The sequence below is a fragment of the Anopheles coluzzii genome, chromosome X (assembly GCF_943734685.1).
Source record: "Anopheles coluzzii chromosome X, AcolN3, whole genome shotgun sequence".
NCBI lineage: Eukaryota > Metazoa > Arthropoda > Insecta > Diptera > Culicidae > Anopheles > Anopheles coluzzii.
In genome coordinates, this window is record NC_064669.1 from 1,111,534 (window position 1) to 1,128,917 (window position 17,384).

The following is a 17,384-nucleotide window of genomic DNA, read 5'->3' on the forward strand; positions in this document are numbered from 1 at the left end:
TCCACATGTCGAGCGACCGATTGTAGCCCTTATTGCGCAGCACTTCCGGCGCTGGAAATGCAGGGAAAAAGGGCAACATGTAAATTCCAATTTTTATCTTTTATATCAAGGAAAATGAAAGTTTGTACGTTTGTATGTATGTAAAGGCTTGCATGACACAATACAGTCGAAGACGCAATGTTTTGGCTCTAAGACATCAATTATAGACAGTGTCCTTGCTGTGTGCTTTCAATGTGCTTGTAGCAGAAATCATGATAAATTTTTCAAAGTAATTGAGAAGATGTATGACATTGTTTTAAGACCAAGGGTTTATGTCTGAGAATACTTAGCAGACTCCACTGATTTTTTTTTTCAGTTTTCTATATTTTTTGTTGACATTTTCAGTAGGTGATAGTTCCGGCCAACCTGATAAGGCTAGTTAGAATGACTATGACCAACGTCAGTTGCCAGGTGAGAGTGGATCGAAAACTCTCAGGTCCTTTTGCTACCAACAAGGGTCTCCGCCAGGGGGACGGGCTTGCCTGTCTCCTATTCAACCTGGCGCTAGAGAGGGCCATCCGCGACTCGAGGGTGGAGACTACGGGAACCATCTTCTATAAGCCAACCCAGATCCTGGAATCCGCTGATGATATAGACATCAGTGGTCTGCGGCTCTCCTATGTAGCAGAAGCCTACCAAGGGATCGAGCAGGCGGCAGAGAACCTCGGAGGAGGCAAAGTCCAAACTGATGGTGGCAACATCAGCGGGCCTACCAATAAATAATCAGAATCTACGTATGCGTGACGTACAGATAGGTGAACGCACTTTGGAAGTCGTCCCACAATTCACCTATCTTGGGTCAAAGATCAGCGACGACAATAACATGCAAGCTGAGTTGCGCCCAAGGATGCTGGCTGCCAACCGGACATTCTACAGCCTGAGAAATCAGTTCACCTCAAAGAACCTGTCGCGACGGACGAAGCTGGAACTATATAGTACCTGCTCACATACGCCTCTGAGACATGGACACTGTCCAAATCTGACGAAACCCTCTTAGCCGCGTTCGAGAGGAAGATGCTCAGAAGGATCCTTGGCCCCGTATGTGTGAAAGGACAATGGAGGAGCCGCTATAATGACGAGATGTACGGCGACCTCACTGTCGTACTGTATTTAAAGCTCGCCAGGCTCCGGGGGGCTGGCAATGTTGTACCCATGGTAACAGACGACCCATCCCGTAAAGTCTTTTTAGGCCGTCCACAAGGACAGAGGAGGCGTGGTAGGCCCAAATTGAGGTGGCAAGATGGCGTGGAGGCGTCCGCCATCAAGGCCGGGATAACGGACTGGCAGACGAAGGCGCGAGACCGTTGGAGGTTTCGAATACTCCTGAGGCAGGCCAAGACAGCCAAGCGGTTGTAGCGCCGGATAAGTAAGGAAGTAACCTTCAGCGGAGCATACATACCTAGGTAAGCGGGCGTGCCGACAACCGACCGCCGGAACGACTTTTCGCCGATGATGCGCGCGAAACCGAAATCGCACAGCTTCACCTGCGGAAACTCGTTGTCCGACGAGAGCAGCACGTTCTCCGGCTTCAGATCGCAGTGTACAATGTTGCGGCTGTGCAGGTACTTGAGGGCGACGAGGATCTGGTGTGTGCCCGAAAAAGAAAAATGTCCAATTAAGACAAACTCGCCAGGCAGTCCGGCCAAAGCCGCGCGACACCTACCTGCGTGATCAGGAACTTGGTGACGCGCTCGTTCAGCCGTCCGTTCTGGTGCGACAGGATCATCTCCAGCATGTCGCCCTTCAGCTTCTCCATCACGACGAAGATGCGCTCGGGCGTTTCGAACATTCGCTCCAGATTGACGACGCCCGCATGCGACAGGTTCTGCAGTATCGCCACCTCGTTCTTCAGCTGCGCCTCCTGCTTGGTGGGAAAGCGCAGCTTGTCAATCACCTTGATCGCCACCGCCCGGTGCGTCTTCCGGTGCACCCCGCCGTACACGATGCCGAACTGGCCCGACCCGAGCACCTCGTCCGGGAAGATCTGGTACAGCTGGCTCATGTCCGTGACGCGCTCCTCCGGCTGTTCGCTAGCGCCCGCCGCTCCCTGGCCCTCCCCCGTCCGACCCGTGCCGGTCTGGACCGGCATCAGTGCCTGCCGGATGGCCGTTTCCCAGCTTTTCGCGAGGTACGCCCCAACGCCACTGTCGGGCGGCGGCAGCGCCAGCACCGGATCCGCGTGATGCTTCATATTGTACAGCGGGTCCTGCCCGACGTAGTAGTCGACGGCCGCCGTCCGAATCTCGAAGCAGTGCAGCACCTCGCCCTGCAGCGTGCGGGCCGCCTCCACCGCCACGATCTCGTTCAGCGGTATCTCCTTGTAGTACTTGCTGCCCTGGTCCGACACGAACAGCGTGATGGCCTTCGAGTCGAGCCGCCAGTAGTGGCGCTTGATCGTCTTCTCCTTGCTGGTGAAGTGCACCAGCCAGCCCTCCTTCATTGCCCGCCCGTCCCGGCGCTTCGTGTGCTTCACCGACTGCACGATGCGCATCAGCGGAATGTTGGCGCTCGGCGACGAGGACGAATTGCTCGACGATTGGCGCGACTGCTCGCAGATCACCTCCAGCCGGTTGTCGTCCGAATCGTCCAGCAGATGGTAGGCCGGGGCAGGCGGGCCGGCGCCGCCCCCGTTCAGCTTGCCCGGCGAGCCCCCGTCGCCGGGCCCGAGGGGCGATTCCTTGCCACCGGCGCCCTCCCTGGCCGCCGTCGCTGAGGTGCCGCCGCCGCCGCCGCCGCCGCCGCTGGCCGCCGTCCCGGTGCTGCCGCCCGACCGCCGCCCGGAGCTGCCCGCCCCGAACGGATGCCCGTCGTCGAAGTCACTCTCGTCCTCCGGGTCGTCCTTGTACAGCAGCTCCCGATCGCTCGACTGGCTGCGGTCGTCGTGCGCGTCCACCGGCTGCGTGTTTTCCCCGGTGCAGTCCTTCGGCACCTTCTCGATGCACTTTTTGTGCGCGTTGTAGTGGCAGTCCCGGCACTGGACGCCCTGCTTGAACAGGCCGCGCAGCAGCTTCTTGCAGTACTGGCAGACGGTCGGCCGCGTGTACGTGTGGATCGAGAAGCTGTGCGGGATCTTGATCGGGTGGCCCCCGACCGCGCCGCGGCTCGTCAGCGACGGTGACCGGCTCTGCCGTATGGTGGTGGACTGGTAGGGCCGCCGGGGGGGGAAAGGAAACAAAAGAAAGGTGTTAGTTTGGCCTACCAAGGTTGCTATATACGGCATCAAAGTTCAAAGAGGAGAGAAAAGGGATATGTACCCAAAGGCGTGTAAGACATAAAAATAATAAAACCTATCAACTAACTGCAACGGTTTAAATCTCCTACAAGAAGTTAGAATGCTTAAACATCTTTCCAAGACTCGCTTTACTTTGCCTATTCTCATTTCTTTTGCTGAAGCATTATCCCTTCTTCCTAAATTGGAACATGAAATTTGATTAAAAATGTTCCTTATACAAGCAAAACAGAAAATACTTCAAAACAGAATTCAGTGGAACATGTTTTCCTGCTCCCAGCTCAACAACATAGCTAAATATTACTGTGTGCAGCAAAGAATTCTTAGAAAATCTTATGTTTACAATTAACTACTTCGACTTTGGTTTTAATTTTTAATAGTTTTACAACTGTCTCAATCGGAAAATACAGCCGAAACTATAATAACGTTAAGTTAAATAAGTAAACAACTGTCTTCTGTCGAATGCTAAATATTGAAGCTTGAAGGTCTCTGCTCTTCAGTCGTAGTGCCACAGTAAGTAAATAAATTATAACAAAACTTTTGGCTGGTATAAACGAATACGTAGCAGAGACCAATTAGTGATTGAACTTTACGTTAATAACTTATTTAAAAGAAAAGTTGATTTTTTTTGGATCCAGTGTTTACTGAACGTGAAAGGAAGGGTTTTTAGAGAAAAAAAAAGATACTAACCAAACAAAACAAAAACAAACCAAAAAAAAAATACAATAAACGGAACTGCGACTAAAGTTTGCGAAGGAGCAAAAAAAGAAAAGAAAACGCTTAATTTTATTTTGTTCTGTTTTGCGGGACAAACAATACTGACATTACATTAGCGTACGCTCACACTTACTAGCGAAAAGGAAAAAAAAAAACGAAATTACACCTAAAACCCCGAACCCTTGGCCCTACCGTGGAATAGAATAAAATATGAAAAGCCCTTTCGTGTGCCGCAGGACGAAATACATCGCTGGCGGATAATTGGAATGGTTTGCAATATTAATATTAAGTATGGACGGTATCAATGTGTAAGTATAAGTGTGTTGTGTATAAAAACTGGACGGATTCAGTCGCTGCAAAAAGCGGCACTTCTTCCAAGTGCTCTCGTTCTTCCTTTCTCTCTCTCTCTCTATTTCCCTCACTCTCAATCGCTTTCTCTCTCTCTGGCTTTCTCTGTCTAATGTCTTTCGCTAAATCGGTCGCCCTTACACGACCCCAAAAGGGGCGATTCAGTTTTTAATGTCATTCATAAGTTGCTGCATTTTTCTTACCAGCATATTTCCAGCGCCGGCCGTTTCGTCCGACGCGAGAGAGTTGCTGGAGCCGCCGGACGGGCTGCGGGCGGGCAGCATCGAGGACAGCAGCCCGCCGCCGGCCGAACCGGACCGGCGGCTGCCGCTGCCGTTGCTTTGCTGCTGCTGCTGCTGCTGGTTGGCCGATTGTGCCTGCAGCATACCCGTGTGCTCCACCCGGCTGCAGTTGTTTGGCACCTTGATCGCGCAGCGCTTGTGGTAGTTGAGCCCGCAGCCGTCGCACTTGAGCCCCTGGCGCACCAGCCCGAACAGCATCTCGCCGCAAAAGTCGCAGAAGGTGGGCGCCTTGTAGGAGTGGACGTTGAGCGCGTGGGGCCGCACCAGCGGTATGTCCTCCTGGCCGCCGACCGGCACATTGTTCCGGTGCAGCGCCGGTCCACTGTTGGCCGGCGGTAGCAGCGTTTCTGCACAGGGGGGGGGGGAGAGAACAGGGACACACGAAATCGAATCAGACGGATGGACAGACGGCCACAATTGGGGGCATTGCGTGGAAAATTACGGAACTTACGGTTGGCAGTGAGCACGATCTCGACCAGCGTTTCGTCCACGATGTCCGAGGCGGACGTTACCATCTGCAGCACGTTGTGCGATTCGTAGTCGTGCCGGAACAGCAGCAACCGCTCCGGCAGCCGGTTTAACCCATTCTCCGGGATCTGGGGGGGGGTCAAAAAGGGTGCGTGGTGAGGACCTCGGTTTTAAAACGGACGGGAGAGACCCGGCAGACGCTTCCCTTACCTTACTGTTGATGAACTCGCAGGCCAGCTCCTTGAGCGTTTTGAGTGTGAGGGCGCTCGACTCGACCGTGGTGATGTCGCGCAGGTTCCCGAACTGGAAGATGAAGGTAATGTCGTCCCCTGCCATCGCACCGTGTGAAGGGTTTGGGGAAGAGGGTTAGGCGGGAGGGGAGAATTCACGTTGCTCTATTGTACGTTTATGTGAACGTTTTTTTTTTTACGCTTTCTCTCTTTCTCACGCACACACTCGGTCAGCCGTTGTTTTCCAGGAAAGTTCTGAAAAGTAGCAAAGAAAAAGGGGAAAATAAATTGCAAACAAAATCACACAGCACAGCAGACAGAGGGGGGGGGGAGAACGGGAAAAGGTCATCTCGTCACCCTGGCCCCCCACCCCCACCGACACGAGTGGCGACGAGTTGCAATTGCATCGCGCGGGCGCATCTTGAGGCGTTTTTAAGCTTTGAATGAAACTAATTTCCATCAACGGAATGCACATGCTGTGCGTGTGTGTGTGTGTGTGTGTTGCTGTGCTGGTAAAGTTGCTAGTAGAGGGCCCGTGCCGCGCGCTCACACGATTGATAAGATTGAAGCTGACAGGTTGCTTGATGGGACAGTGCGGTGGCCGCCGCCGCCGACGAAATAGAATTATTTTGCACTTGTTTAATGAGAAAACTTCTCCCACTGCCCACTGTGGGGCGGTGTACTTTTTTCTTTTGTTTAGTTCACACTCTTCACCTCCCTTCCCCTCCTCGACACACACACGCACGCTTTCCAGTGGCACTGAAATAAAGGGGGGATGGAGCGCTAAGTGGGGCACGCGAAAACGGTGCAACTGGAGAGGCTCGCACACCTCTCCCCTCCCCGCCCTTCCGTGCGTGCAAATTATTGATAGATTGTGCAGGTCCGGCCGCCCACTTTTGACCCCCCTCCCCCGTCACACTGGGCACAGGTTGATTGGCGTTGACGTTGCATTGCTAATTGCGCCATTGTTCTAGGCGAAGGAACCCAATTGTTCCACCGCCCCCGGGGGGGGGGGGGGGGGGGATGTGTGTGTGTCGACCCACATTTTCGGATGCTGCAAGCAAAGGTGTGTGTGTGTGTGTTGTGTCCCCGTTTTGCGCCTACCTCTTCCCTTCCAAGGAAGCAACGCTGGAGTCGTTCGTCGGTTGCACCGCAATTGGACGGATGACGTTATGTGGATGGCGCGCGCGGGCAGGCACCTGACGCGTGTGTGTGTGACTGCTTCTTCCTGCCCACCTACCCACCCACCTGCCCACCGACCTGCGGATGAGGTAAGCTCGGTATCACCAGCACGGTGCGAAGGTCGGGAAGCTGCCGCTGCTGGTTGCTTGTCCGGACCGTCGTGGACTGTTGTGCACCGTGCACCTTGCCGCGGCCGCCACCAACAGTCCAGCCATATATTTCCGTGTCTGGCCACAACCACACACACACACGCGTACACACACTTGTTTCGTCGGCAGTTTGGTCGGCCCGTCGGAAAGATACACCGTTCCGTTCCGTTCTGTTCCGTCCGCTACACTAGGTCACACACAGCGCCTTACAACTGACGAAAGGGGGACAGACCGCACACACCCACACACATACGCACAGCCACAAACACGCACGCTTTTCTCCGCAGTCGAGAATGTGCGACGTGCCCTTTCTTCTTCTGGATTGCTGCTGCTGCTGCTGCTGCTCCGTTGCCTTTTCTTTTACCTCGTTCTGTGTTTGTTGTTTGCCTCTTTCCCTCTTCTACTGCTACTACGCGTCGAAGCGCGGCGCGGCCTAGGCACGACTTTTTGTGTGTCACTGAACTGAACTGCTTGCGAGGGAAGTGTGAGTTTGTGTGTGCGTGAGAGAGAGAGGGAGAGAGAAAGCGACACCATAGCGAGCGCTCGGAGCGCGAACGAAACAGAGCGAGAGAACAAATCCCGATACGAAAGCGGGGAGCACTGGAAACAAGGGTGTGCGTGACGGGAGTGAGAGAAGAGATACTTTTTCCCGTTTTTTTGGAAGATGCTGCCTGAACTACACACAAAAAAGCGGCCCCAACGTAGGTGCTGCACCTGTGTGTATGCGTTTAGGTTCTCTCACCCCCTCTCTCTCTCTCTCTCTCTGCAGGCAAATGCAAATGTCAAACGCTCCAGCGCTTTCCTTCTCGCTCGCGCGCTCGCACACAGTCAGCTCTGCTGGGGAGAGGGTTTCCCGTTTTACCTGGTCCGATTTGCGGCCCTTCCAGCTTCCTGCACCGGCCAACTGAATTCCGTTCACCCGCCCTGATGGATGCTGCGCTGTGGTGGCACCGGCCACCTTAAGAAACTCCAATCTCTGGTTCGGTCTTTGAGAACGCGGAGAAGAAAGCAAAAACACACAAAAACTTACACACACTCTCCGGCAGAACCCGGATCACACCACACGCCGCGGTGTGTGTACGTGGAGCGCGCGATGACGATGCTACACAAACATGCGCGCGCGCGCACACACACGCACGATGTGCAAAGGGCAAGCTATAGCGTCCGCTGGAGGAATTGGGTGGAATGTTTTCGACTGCTGCGCTGCTTGTATGAATGGTCGCTGGAGCGGTGTATGTGTGTGTGCGTTTGCTCCCCTGTACACGCGTACACGGGCGGTTGCGTCGTTGTGTTGGGGAAACTTTCTCTCGCTTCGTGCTGTGTGTGTGTGATGCGCATTCTGGTGAAGCCTTAGCCACACTCAACTGTTTGGGGAGGGCTTGGGGGAGCAACAAAACAAAAAAGCTGTCAAAACAGTTAGCGTTGCAACCGGCAAGGAAATTAGTTAGAAATTAGATGAATCGAGCGGAATGAACCAGGTCGTAAAAATAATGTTTTAATGAAACTATTCCATTTTATATACATTTATTGGCAGATTTAATTGGCAGAAATGTTAACAAAATTGTATCCTGGCGCAAGTTTAAAGGCAGTTCAAAAATAATCGCTTAACATGTGGATTTCAGTAACATTGTAAAGGAGTGTTTCAGTGAGAATCAATAAACAATATACAAGAAAAAATATACTTCCATTTTTTGACTTATCATTTTGCAACATAGGTACAGTTGTTTTTTATACATTTGTCCAAAGCTTCTGCCGTTACACCCACACATTGATACACGTACGACGTACTTTTCCCAAGCTCCAGCCGCGGAAGAGATTCCAGAAACGATGCTTGACAGATGAAGATTGCGCTACACGCAATTCGAGAGCTATGCAGGGGTGGTCTTGCATGTTCAATGAGGCGAGGTGGTAAATATTTCAAATTCGCTAACGTTACCGTTGTGAAAGCTTTTGCGTTACAGTTAACAGAAATAAAAATGCTTTGAACAGATTGCTCAGAAAAGTAGTTCAAGTGACTACCGATAAGCTTCTGTACATATGAGTAATTCAGCTATAATATCTAACTGTACTCCTAACACGCTGAAAAGCCCTTTAATTTTGTTTGGAACGATCTAGCGCTCAATTCGAATACCACCTTAACGTTTTACCAGTATTAATAAGTAAAAATCAGATTTCATAAAACAATGTAGTATTAATTTATTATCCTAAGAAATTTACGTCACCTAACTTTAACCGGGTTAGAGTATTACTAAAATGAATGGCTTTTCCTCATTTGATTAGAGGTTAGTTCAACCAAATCGCACCTCTGTTCTAGTTCTAGCAAAACTTCAATGCAAAATCAACCAAAAGTAAACGGAGAAGGTAAAAGCTGTCAAAGTGATGAAAGTTAAACTAGAGCTACTCACCAACAGATGGCGCCATAAGTTTATTTTTGAAAATCTTGTTGTTGGCCAAGGCCTGCCTGTATCACTAGTGGGCTTGACTTTCAGTGTAGTGATGTGCTGTATGGAGCGCACCCACGGCTCCGATCCGACTCCGACTATTGTTAGTTCGATTCCAACTCCGGCAAAATGGAACCACTAGATCCACCCGGAGTCGGAGTCGTTCGGAGTCGTCCGGAGTCGACCGGAGTCGTCCGGAGTCAACGACTCCGAACGACTCCGACTCCGAACGACTCCGGACGACTCCGGACGACTCCGGACGACTCCGGACGACTCCGACTCCGAGCGACTCCGACGACTCCGAATGACTCCAAACGACTCCGAACGACTCCGGACGACCCCGACTCCGAGCGACTCCGACGACTCCGAATGACTCCAAACGACTCCGAACGACTCCGGACGACTCCGACTCCGGGCGACTCCGGAAGACTCCGAACGACTCCGAACGACTCCGGATGACTCCGAATGACTCCGACTCCGGGCGACTCCGTACGACTCCGGACGATTCCGAACGACTCCGCATATTGCAGCGCGGACCTACCTTCCGGAGTCGATTCCGAATTTTTGCCAACTTTACCCATCACTATTTCAGTGACTTATTGATTACCAATAATCCGACCAATTATTATTGATTACCAATAATAATCCAATCCTACGTATGGGGGCTCCACTAAAACTTGGTTACCTTCCTGGATGAACTTGGATGAAAGAAAGATTAATGATTAGAGTGATATGAGCTGTTTTGGCGAGAACATGTGAGCGATGAAGGTGGTTGAAGTCTCCAACTAAGAGAAACCGGCCTCATTTGGGGGCAAGAATGTCTCCAACGTTGTCGGTTGGATAGTCTAAGATGGACTGATAGGAGACTGGAAAGTAGAGGAGTGAAGTGAAATATAGACCACTCCGAATAATATTCGATGTTTTTGTACGGAATCTATGATCCAAGTACACTCGTAAATGCTGTGGGAGTTGAGCCGCACAGTCGATTGCAGGCGTAGTACAAGAGGGGTCTATTAATACACCACAACCACGGGAGTGGTCACTGTTTCGGCTGTTACGCAGCGCAGCGGCAATCGAAACAGTTTTCCTTGTAGACCTACAACGTTGGCTAGTATTTATCCAAGCCAGGTTTTTGTTTTAGAGTAATAACATCGGCGCAACTCCGGGAGCTTGGTGCATACTTCTCAAACACTTTTGATAGTCTACCATCATAGTTTCACTTGTGAGGTGATGTTCCCAATTGGTGAATTGCAGCTCTAGTGTCCGCGTGTGTGATTGATCATTGGAGTTGTTCTGTTAGAAGCCAGATGAGGTGGACTGTCCAAGAGGCGAATTAGATACAAGTAACGCTCGTAACTTGAATAGCGTTTAATCAGTTGTGCCATGTGGGCATGATATTAGTGAAGTAAATCCAACGTGAAGTTGCACAGCCGTATTTAGTGTGGCGGTAGTAATCCGTGTTAGCTGTGCATGTTAGGTAGTATTGGTTGTATCTGCGCGAACAGGCTTCGTACGTTTATCCAGGACATTTCACTTCCGATAGCAGCTGCTCTTCAAGGAATGATTAGAAGAAATTATAAAAGTGAGTGAAGTGATGTCTGATACACATCATGCAATACATACAATTTTCTTGTTTTTGCATCGTGATGGTTAAAATAGCTAACACGCGTTAAAATATTCCGATCACAGTAGTCTGTAATAACATGAAGTAACATTATGTCCTCATAAAACCATCAGCCAGTACGGACCTCTTTAGAAACATGTGAAAGTCAGAGGCTAATCATCCATATAACGAACTAAGCGCCTGCTCTAGGCTCCTAGCTCAACCGAGCTCTACTTTAGCTCTTGGTTCTCAAGCAGTTTTAACCCGCTTCAAACAATTCTGTAGCAGACATACTATTAAGCTACGATTTCTTTACATAATATTTAAAACCATTTTGGAACAAACACCTTGGTCACACAAACACCAATGTTTTTGGTGTTTAAAAAAACGATCTCACACCAGACTTACACGAGTTCTCTGATCTCTATGTAATCCCGTAACTGGAGTCTGTCATTTCTAGACAGCGCGCGTACTTTGGAAAGTACGAATGGCGAACATCTGTTTTGCAGTTGTTGGTAACATGTGTATAGAAAATAGCTCTTTTTGCTATTTGCATCACTATGATGAATGGTGTCGTAGGTGTTGGAACATCATATAAAATAAACTCCCGAGCATTCAATCACTCTCATAAGAGAGAATCATAAGAGACTCTCTTGATTTACTCAATCTACATAGAATGGCTTTTGTTTTCCACCTGGGCATGTGATGACTGCGTTACTGCTATGGGCAGTTTATGGGATAAGCTAACTCAAGGAAGGCAATAGAACTTCACTATGTGATGTGTCTTGAAGAAATTGGCGGACCAAGTAACACCGTTTTTCTATACATCACTACACGAAAGTGCAGTACAAGAGAACATTTAAGAGAACACTTAAACAGTGACTGGAGCTAATAATACAAAGTACAAAGAATGAATCAGAGCTTAGTAAAAGACATTCGGAACTATGGGAATTGACACACTTCTAGTAGTAGTAAGTACTTCTAAGTAGATTAAAAAAAGTATTCAAATTTTTTTTTGTATCAAAAATGCCTGTCTTAGATCTGGCAATGTGTTTCAAAAATCTGAAGATTGATAATTATGTCTAGTAGATGGCTGCAGGAAACACAGTTCAAACATTTACATTGGATGTTCGTATAATAAAGCGAACCCATGGGTAATGCGAATGTTTTCGCCGCATCGGTTGGACTTCGCTGTGTTTATCCACGTCTTTTCAATTCATGAGCATTGAGGGAAGACCTCTTTGGCCTCCGACAAAATCCCAATAAGATTCCCGTGACCACCTTCGGAAAGGTGAGGAAATTCAACCGGCCGCACCTTTCGACTCATTCGGAGTAATGAAACCGGTGAACAGGCTGATGTAATAGTTTGTAACAGTCCACAACGAACCCCGTCCGCCCTTCAGACCATGCCGGCCGGATTGTCGAAGGACATGCAGTTGGAACAAATGTTCACCGTTTGCAATTTCGGTGCGCCACAGGCCACTCGGCAAACAGCGTTTATCCCTTTTTCGCACTGGCACAGCTCATTTAATATATATGCTAATGACGATTTAATTCCAACTAGTCTTGTTGGCTTCCTGGCGGTTGCCGGGGCCAAATCGTTTTGCCACTACTTTCCCTCGACGGTCCATTCCGCCCTGAGACAGTTGGCAAGATCAAAGACGGCTGCAATCGATATCGATTGACAGTTCACGTTGTGCTCATCGAACTAGATTTATCACTTCTCCGTTGCAGAATAAGATACTTCGCGGGAAAACATTCTAGCGTGTTGCCGCCGATACACCTGTTGCCTGCAATCGGGTAGCAACGCGACGCACGCCATTGCTGGCCGTTTACATTTTTTAAACCGTTCCGTACAGACATCATCGTTAAACCGTTCCCTATCGCGGGCCACCGCATTTTATCTCACAATGCTCTGGAAGTCTGTAATGCATTTTGATTGATGCGCAACTATAAAACCGCAACAGCGGACGTGAAATTGGATTTAGAATGTTTTGATTTATTGACATTACCCCGCGTGCTCCCGTGGCGGTCGCACGCGAATTTCCCCCCACCCAAAAAAAAAAACAAACCCAAAACCCATCCGTCTTCTTCGGGGCGAAATATCTTGAACGCTTGCAGCAGCATTCATTCCGAACGATTTTGGGGTGTCTGTGTGTGTGTGTGTGTGTGTGTGAAGCACCACCCGAAGGTCAAAAATCGGGGAGAAAAGCCTCGGCCATATTTCATTTATTTGTATCTATCCATCAAAAATACATGTCGGGCACGTTTTGCATCCCTCTGGCAAAACGATTTATTGCACATATTCGTTGTGCTAAAAAGCGGAACAAAAGCAACAGCACCGCCAAAACAGGAAAATCACCACCCACCACACAAAGAAAATCCAATAGGCGAACATTGCTGTTGCGCAAAACGCGCAAAGATAACACATCGCCGAGCGTTTTGGGGTTTTTATTTTGGGGCTGTGCCGAAAGCAAACTTATCGAATTAGGCGTGAAATTGTGCGCATAGCGGTGGTGTATCGGTTTCATAGGCAGTAGAGATTGGCCCTCCCCCCTTCCGCCCGCACCCAGCAATTGTAGGGACTATTACGCGCGTTAGCATCGGCGCGTAATTGGTGTCGCCCGGGAGATGCTAAATGGGAAGGAAATGGAACAAAGCAAACAAACGAAACGAAAATAAAAACCAAAAAACCGTTACACCCGCGAGTTTGGGACCAGCGGGCGTATGGAGTATTGTATCCTTCCTATCCGTGTATGTGTTTATGTGGGTGGGGAGGGGGGGGGGGCAAGCATAAAAGGATCTTCTCCGCGATGCGCTGCTGGAATGAAAGATTTCAACTAGCAGATAGCAACCATTTGCCCCCTTCCGATAGGGATAGTGTCGACATGGTTCGTAGGAAAATTACACTTTCACTATTTTGGGCCCCTTTCGGAAGGTTTGGGCGGATGAGGCAGGGCTTTTTCTTTTTTGGTTCGACGATTGCCGTTGCCGCTCACCACTCTACCACTTTCTCTCGCGGGTTCTGTGTATGGTGGTATGTATGGTAGCATCGTTTTTGGGAAAGGTGATTCGAAATCTAATGAACCAGAGACAGCGAGAGGGGGGGGGGGGGGGGGGGCAAGAGCATTGTGCACCGAAGCCCAAACGCATTCGGGGCACAATGTTTCGGCACACAGCCGAAAGCTCGGCACAGGCACAGCACCATTTTCCGACTGGCACTAATTGGTGATTGCCCTTCGCCCTAATCAGCACATCGTTTGCATCGGTGCTTTAATGATGTTTGCGGATGAGACCGGTCGGTTTATGCATTACCCGGGGTTTTTTTTTTTCCTTCTACCCCCTCGTTCGGGCTAGTTGCCAGAGACATTCGTGGCAAGTGCATTTTTCCCCACTGCCGTGTCGGATTAGATTTCCATTACCATTGGGTCATTCTGATTCAATACAGACAGATGTGATGCGATTCTTATTGGGCTATTTTTGTTTTAGTACAGGAGAAAGAGAACCAAAACAACTCAACATATTTAGGAAGGCTAACATTAGCTTTTGGCATCGTTTAATAAAGGTGTAATGTCGTCGATATAGTCGCAGTTTAGTTAAAAGGGAGTAAAGAAGACAAATTTGATGCACACAACGAAGGAGAGTATTTATCCCAAATTCAATATTAACATTTCTTAGAACGATTCGCTTGCGTTAGCTATTTATGCAAAAGATGGGCAAACAGTAATAAAATCTTAAACCATAATAGGAATCGTGAATTGTAAAGTCCGTGCGTCGTGTACAGCACGCATGTGGTACGATTTTGAAAAGAATGAATGAAAAAGAAGATTGAATTAACTGGATATTGTCGCTGCTCGTCTAATAGCATTTCAAGATGAACGACGGCGAACGACGTCAACTCGCACAGCCGATGCCTTCTAGTCGCTATCGCTGTCCTCATAGCGGTATGCGCTGTAGTCGATCGGGGGACCTGGTGCCATTCCTCCACCGTTCATTGCCGCACGGCTCGTTGAAGGCTTCGCGCCATTGCATGAAACGGTAAGAAAGCAAATTTGATTCACAATCGGCTACCGGTCAGATCAATACAACACGATCGTTCGAGCCAGCACTTACCCTGTCCGACAGGTCTAATCCTTGGTTGATAGTGGCGATCCTTCCCGAACCGTTGTCTTCTTCCCGTGCTTGATTGTTGCTTGCCGCTGCTTGATTGTTGTTTCGTTTAGCTTGATTGTTGACTGATCGAACATGGTTGATTACTTGAAGTAGTGACACGATTTCTGCATGATCATTACATTTAAATGTATCGTAATAGTACTTCACCAGTCTACGAACAGGTATCCAAGGAAGCTATACGTGAGAAGGAAAACCAAACAAACAAAAAAAGCAATAACAATCCTGACAATAAACGCTCGAAAGGGCACGCTTACTATCCATTTGTAGTAGTGAAAGTCCGTGCGGTACAAGTAATACGCTTTCATGAACAGTGTCCGTTCTTCATCGGTCCATTCGTCCGGAACGGGTACAAATTTGGCCATATCCTGGCATGCCCGATGCAGATCATTGTTGTAATAGTGCAGCATCCCCGGCGCATACTCCTCGCTGTAGTCATGATTTTCCTTGGCATAGTTTAAGTAATATTGCACTGCGCACATGAGAGAGAGTGTGTGAGAGAGAGAGAGAGGGAACGCTCACACAAGGAAAAAGGCATGAACGTTAGTGTTACGTTACAATGGTGAGGTGGCGAAGGTACCGCTCACTTACACAACTCTTCCGGTAGATGCTCCGCCGGGAGCCAACAGTCCGATCCAGCGTCTTGCCGTGGTGCCGGTAAGCGCTCGCTGGGCGGTATAAACTCCGGAATGACGGCCTGATACTCAGGGCCCACTCGAGTTCGCTCTGCAAGATCGGACAGAAGAGAATGCACGTGATTAAAATTGGCACACAATCGTTCCACTTTCCTGCTGCTATGAAACACCATCCAGACCCAACCCGCCATCCCCCTCCCCGCGGGGATGGAGCACGATGAACAGGGCCGCCCTGTGATCGAGCGTGGCGGCAGGGATTGCACGCGCGAAACTAACGGCAGCAGCACCGCCGGTTCAACTCACTCCTTTCTCCGGGCGTATGCGATACTTTCATATACTTTTGTGCTTAGGGTTGATGCAAAGAAGAAGAAGAAGAAAATAATACATTTAAGAACAGGCCGACGAAATGACGGACTGCGCATCTGGCAAGGCCGAACACGCCGACGCAATGGCGTTCTTTTCTTACCGCATTCAGAATGGTAACTTTGTATCGAATAGTCGGTGTCTTCGGACGCACTGGACTGGGTCGAAATGGATAGGGTTGTCGATTCATCCGATGTCTCCCGGCTCGAAAGGGATTCATGGTCGGCAGTGTAGCCGCTTGCAATTTCCTGTCCCTCATCCGATTCCCCATCGCTTGGAAACATCTCCATCGTCGCGATTTCCTAAGTATGCGGTGAGCGTCGGCAACCACACAAACTGCAACCGTGCACTGCCTTTGCCTGCGATATAAAGTAGAACAAACGGGGTAATGATCGTTTCGCACGTGAAAAGACAATTTCGTATTTACTTGGCCAACACCGGCAACCGCTTCGTACGCGTAGTGGCGTTTTCGTTGAATTTGAGTTTGCTTTCAAAGTCAGCGTTGCGCCCAAGTTCAAACAGGGCACTTGTCAAAAATGACGCAACGCAACAGGGACCCAAGGTGTGTTTATTTAGAAGGTGAATTATTAGCGCGTTCACCGGGCGCCATCATTGAGTATTGTTATGTCAAATCGCATACAATTTTCTATACCCCCCTCCAGCCCTTCCCGATTTTAATACCGGAGCACCCAGTATTGTTATGTCAAGTCGTGAAATGTCAATTTGCTCTGAAGCACTTCACCTCCTAATATCCATACACCTTGCAGGGACCATTTTGAGGTAGGTAATTTTGGGGTATTTTAAGTTGGCTATTTTTTTGGCTAACTCGAATTTCGGCGTAAGTCGAATCTCGTGATTTCCAGCTAAAATATCTCTAATTTTCGTGTAATTTTGCAATAAGTGGGCGGTTTTAGTCACTTAATGAATTATTTTATATGATTCTGACTGAATAAATAAATCTTTTGAAAAAGTTTTTAACATTGGATCGAAACGGTAGTTGGCATTTGACAATTGATATGTCAAATCAGTACAATTTGCTCAAAGAACTGTCAAATTTAGAAAACCGCGTATCTCCAAATCCGCGTATAAGAGATACCGTGCAGTGCTGCAAAATGTCACTATCAATGTCATAAAAAAATCTGACTGAAGCAAAATCCATATCAGCGCCACGTACTCAATTGTGATAATCAGAGGTGATACTCAGAACGATTGGTGTGACTAATACAAGCTCATGACATGTTTGCGACCATCGCTTGGTCAGTCACTATATCACGACTTTTTTTTGCTGTGATCAATTTTGCAAAATGTCACTGACATAGTCATGACAAATTCTAACTAAAACAAAATCATCTCAGCGTCACGAGCTCTACTGCGAAGATCAGAGGTGAGCCTCAAACAGTTGGTGCGACCATCGCATGCTTGGTGACATTGTGTGCAACTAACTCGTGTTCAATCACTTGGTCGCGACATTTTCAGTCGGTGATCATCGCGATGGTCACTGGAGATAT

The 17,384-nt window shown here is 49.0% G+C and overlaps 2 protein-coding genes across 4 annotated transcripts in view; both read right to left on the reverse strand.

The window, feature by feature from the left end:
* The window catches only part of LOC120948129 (serine/threonine-protein kinase D3), a 9,817-nt gene extending 1,631 nt beyond the window's left edge, over positions 1-8,186 (reverse strand). The window contains exons 1-8 of one of the 3 annotated variants that reach the window (XM_040364156.2): positions 7,527-8,186; positions 7,029-7,131; positions 5,314-5,588; positions 5,087-5,231; positions 4,537-4,982; positions 1,703-3,181; positions 1,439-1,622; positions 1-51 (exon numbers count right to left, since the gene is read on the reverse strand). The exon at positions 1-51 is cut by the window's left edge and continues 132 nt beyond it. In XM_040364156.2, the coding sequence (XP_040220090.2) occupies positions 1-51; positions 1,439-1,622; positions 1,703-3,181; positions 4,537-4,982; positions 5,087-5,231; positions 5,314-5,439 (2,431 nt within the window). In that variant the 5' untranslated portion in view covers positions 5,440-5,588; positions 7,029-7,131; positions 7,527-8,186. The other 2 variants (XM_040364147.2, XM_040364138.2) reach the window with 2 other exon arrangements.
* A 6,179-nt stretch (positions 8,187-14,365) lies between these two features.
* Positions 14,366-15,959, reverse strand: LOC120954630 (REST corepressor 2-like). Its single transcript, XM_049605012.1, has 3 exons — positions 15,136-15,959; positions 14,822-15,055; positions 14,366-14,724 (listed from the first exon to the last, which is right to left on the reverse strand). Exons 1-3 carry the CDS (start codon positions 15,358-15,360, stop codon positions 14,626-14,628), a joined length of 558 nt encoding a protein of 185 aa, XP_049460969.1. The 5' UTR covers positions 15,361-15,959; the 3' UTR covers positions 14,366-14,625.
* Positions 15,960-17,384: the final 1,425 nt, after the last annotated feature.

What these genes read in the sequence shown, in the direction of transcription:
- LOC120954630 (XM_049605012.1), bottom strand. Translation starts at nt 15,360, where the DNA reads ATGTGCGCAGTGCAATATTACTTAAACTATGCCAAGGAAAATCATGAC. An exon ending in TTCACTACTACAAATGGATA is followed by an intron (nt 15,056 to 15,135) that starts GTAAGCGTGCCC and finishes TCTCACGTATAG; the next exon opens with CTTCCTTGGATACCTGTTCG. An exon ending in GATTAGACCTGTCGGACAGG is followed by an intron (nt 14,725 to 14,821) that starts GTAAGTGCTGGC and finishes AATGGCGCGAAG; the next exon opens with CCTTCAACGAGCCGTGCGGC.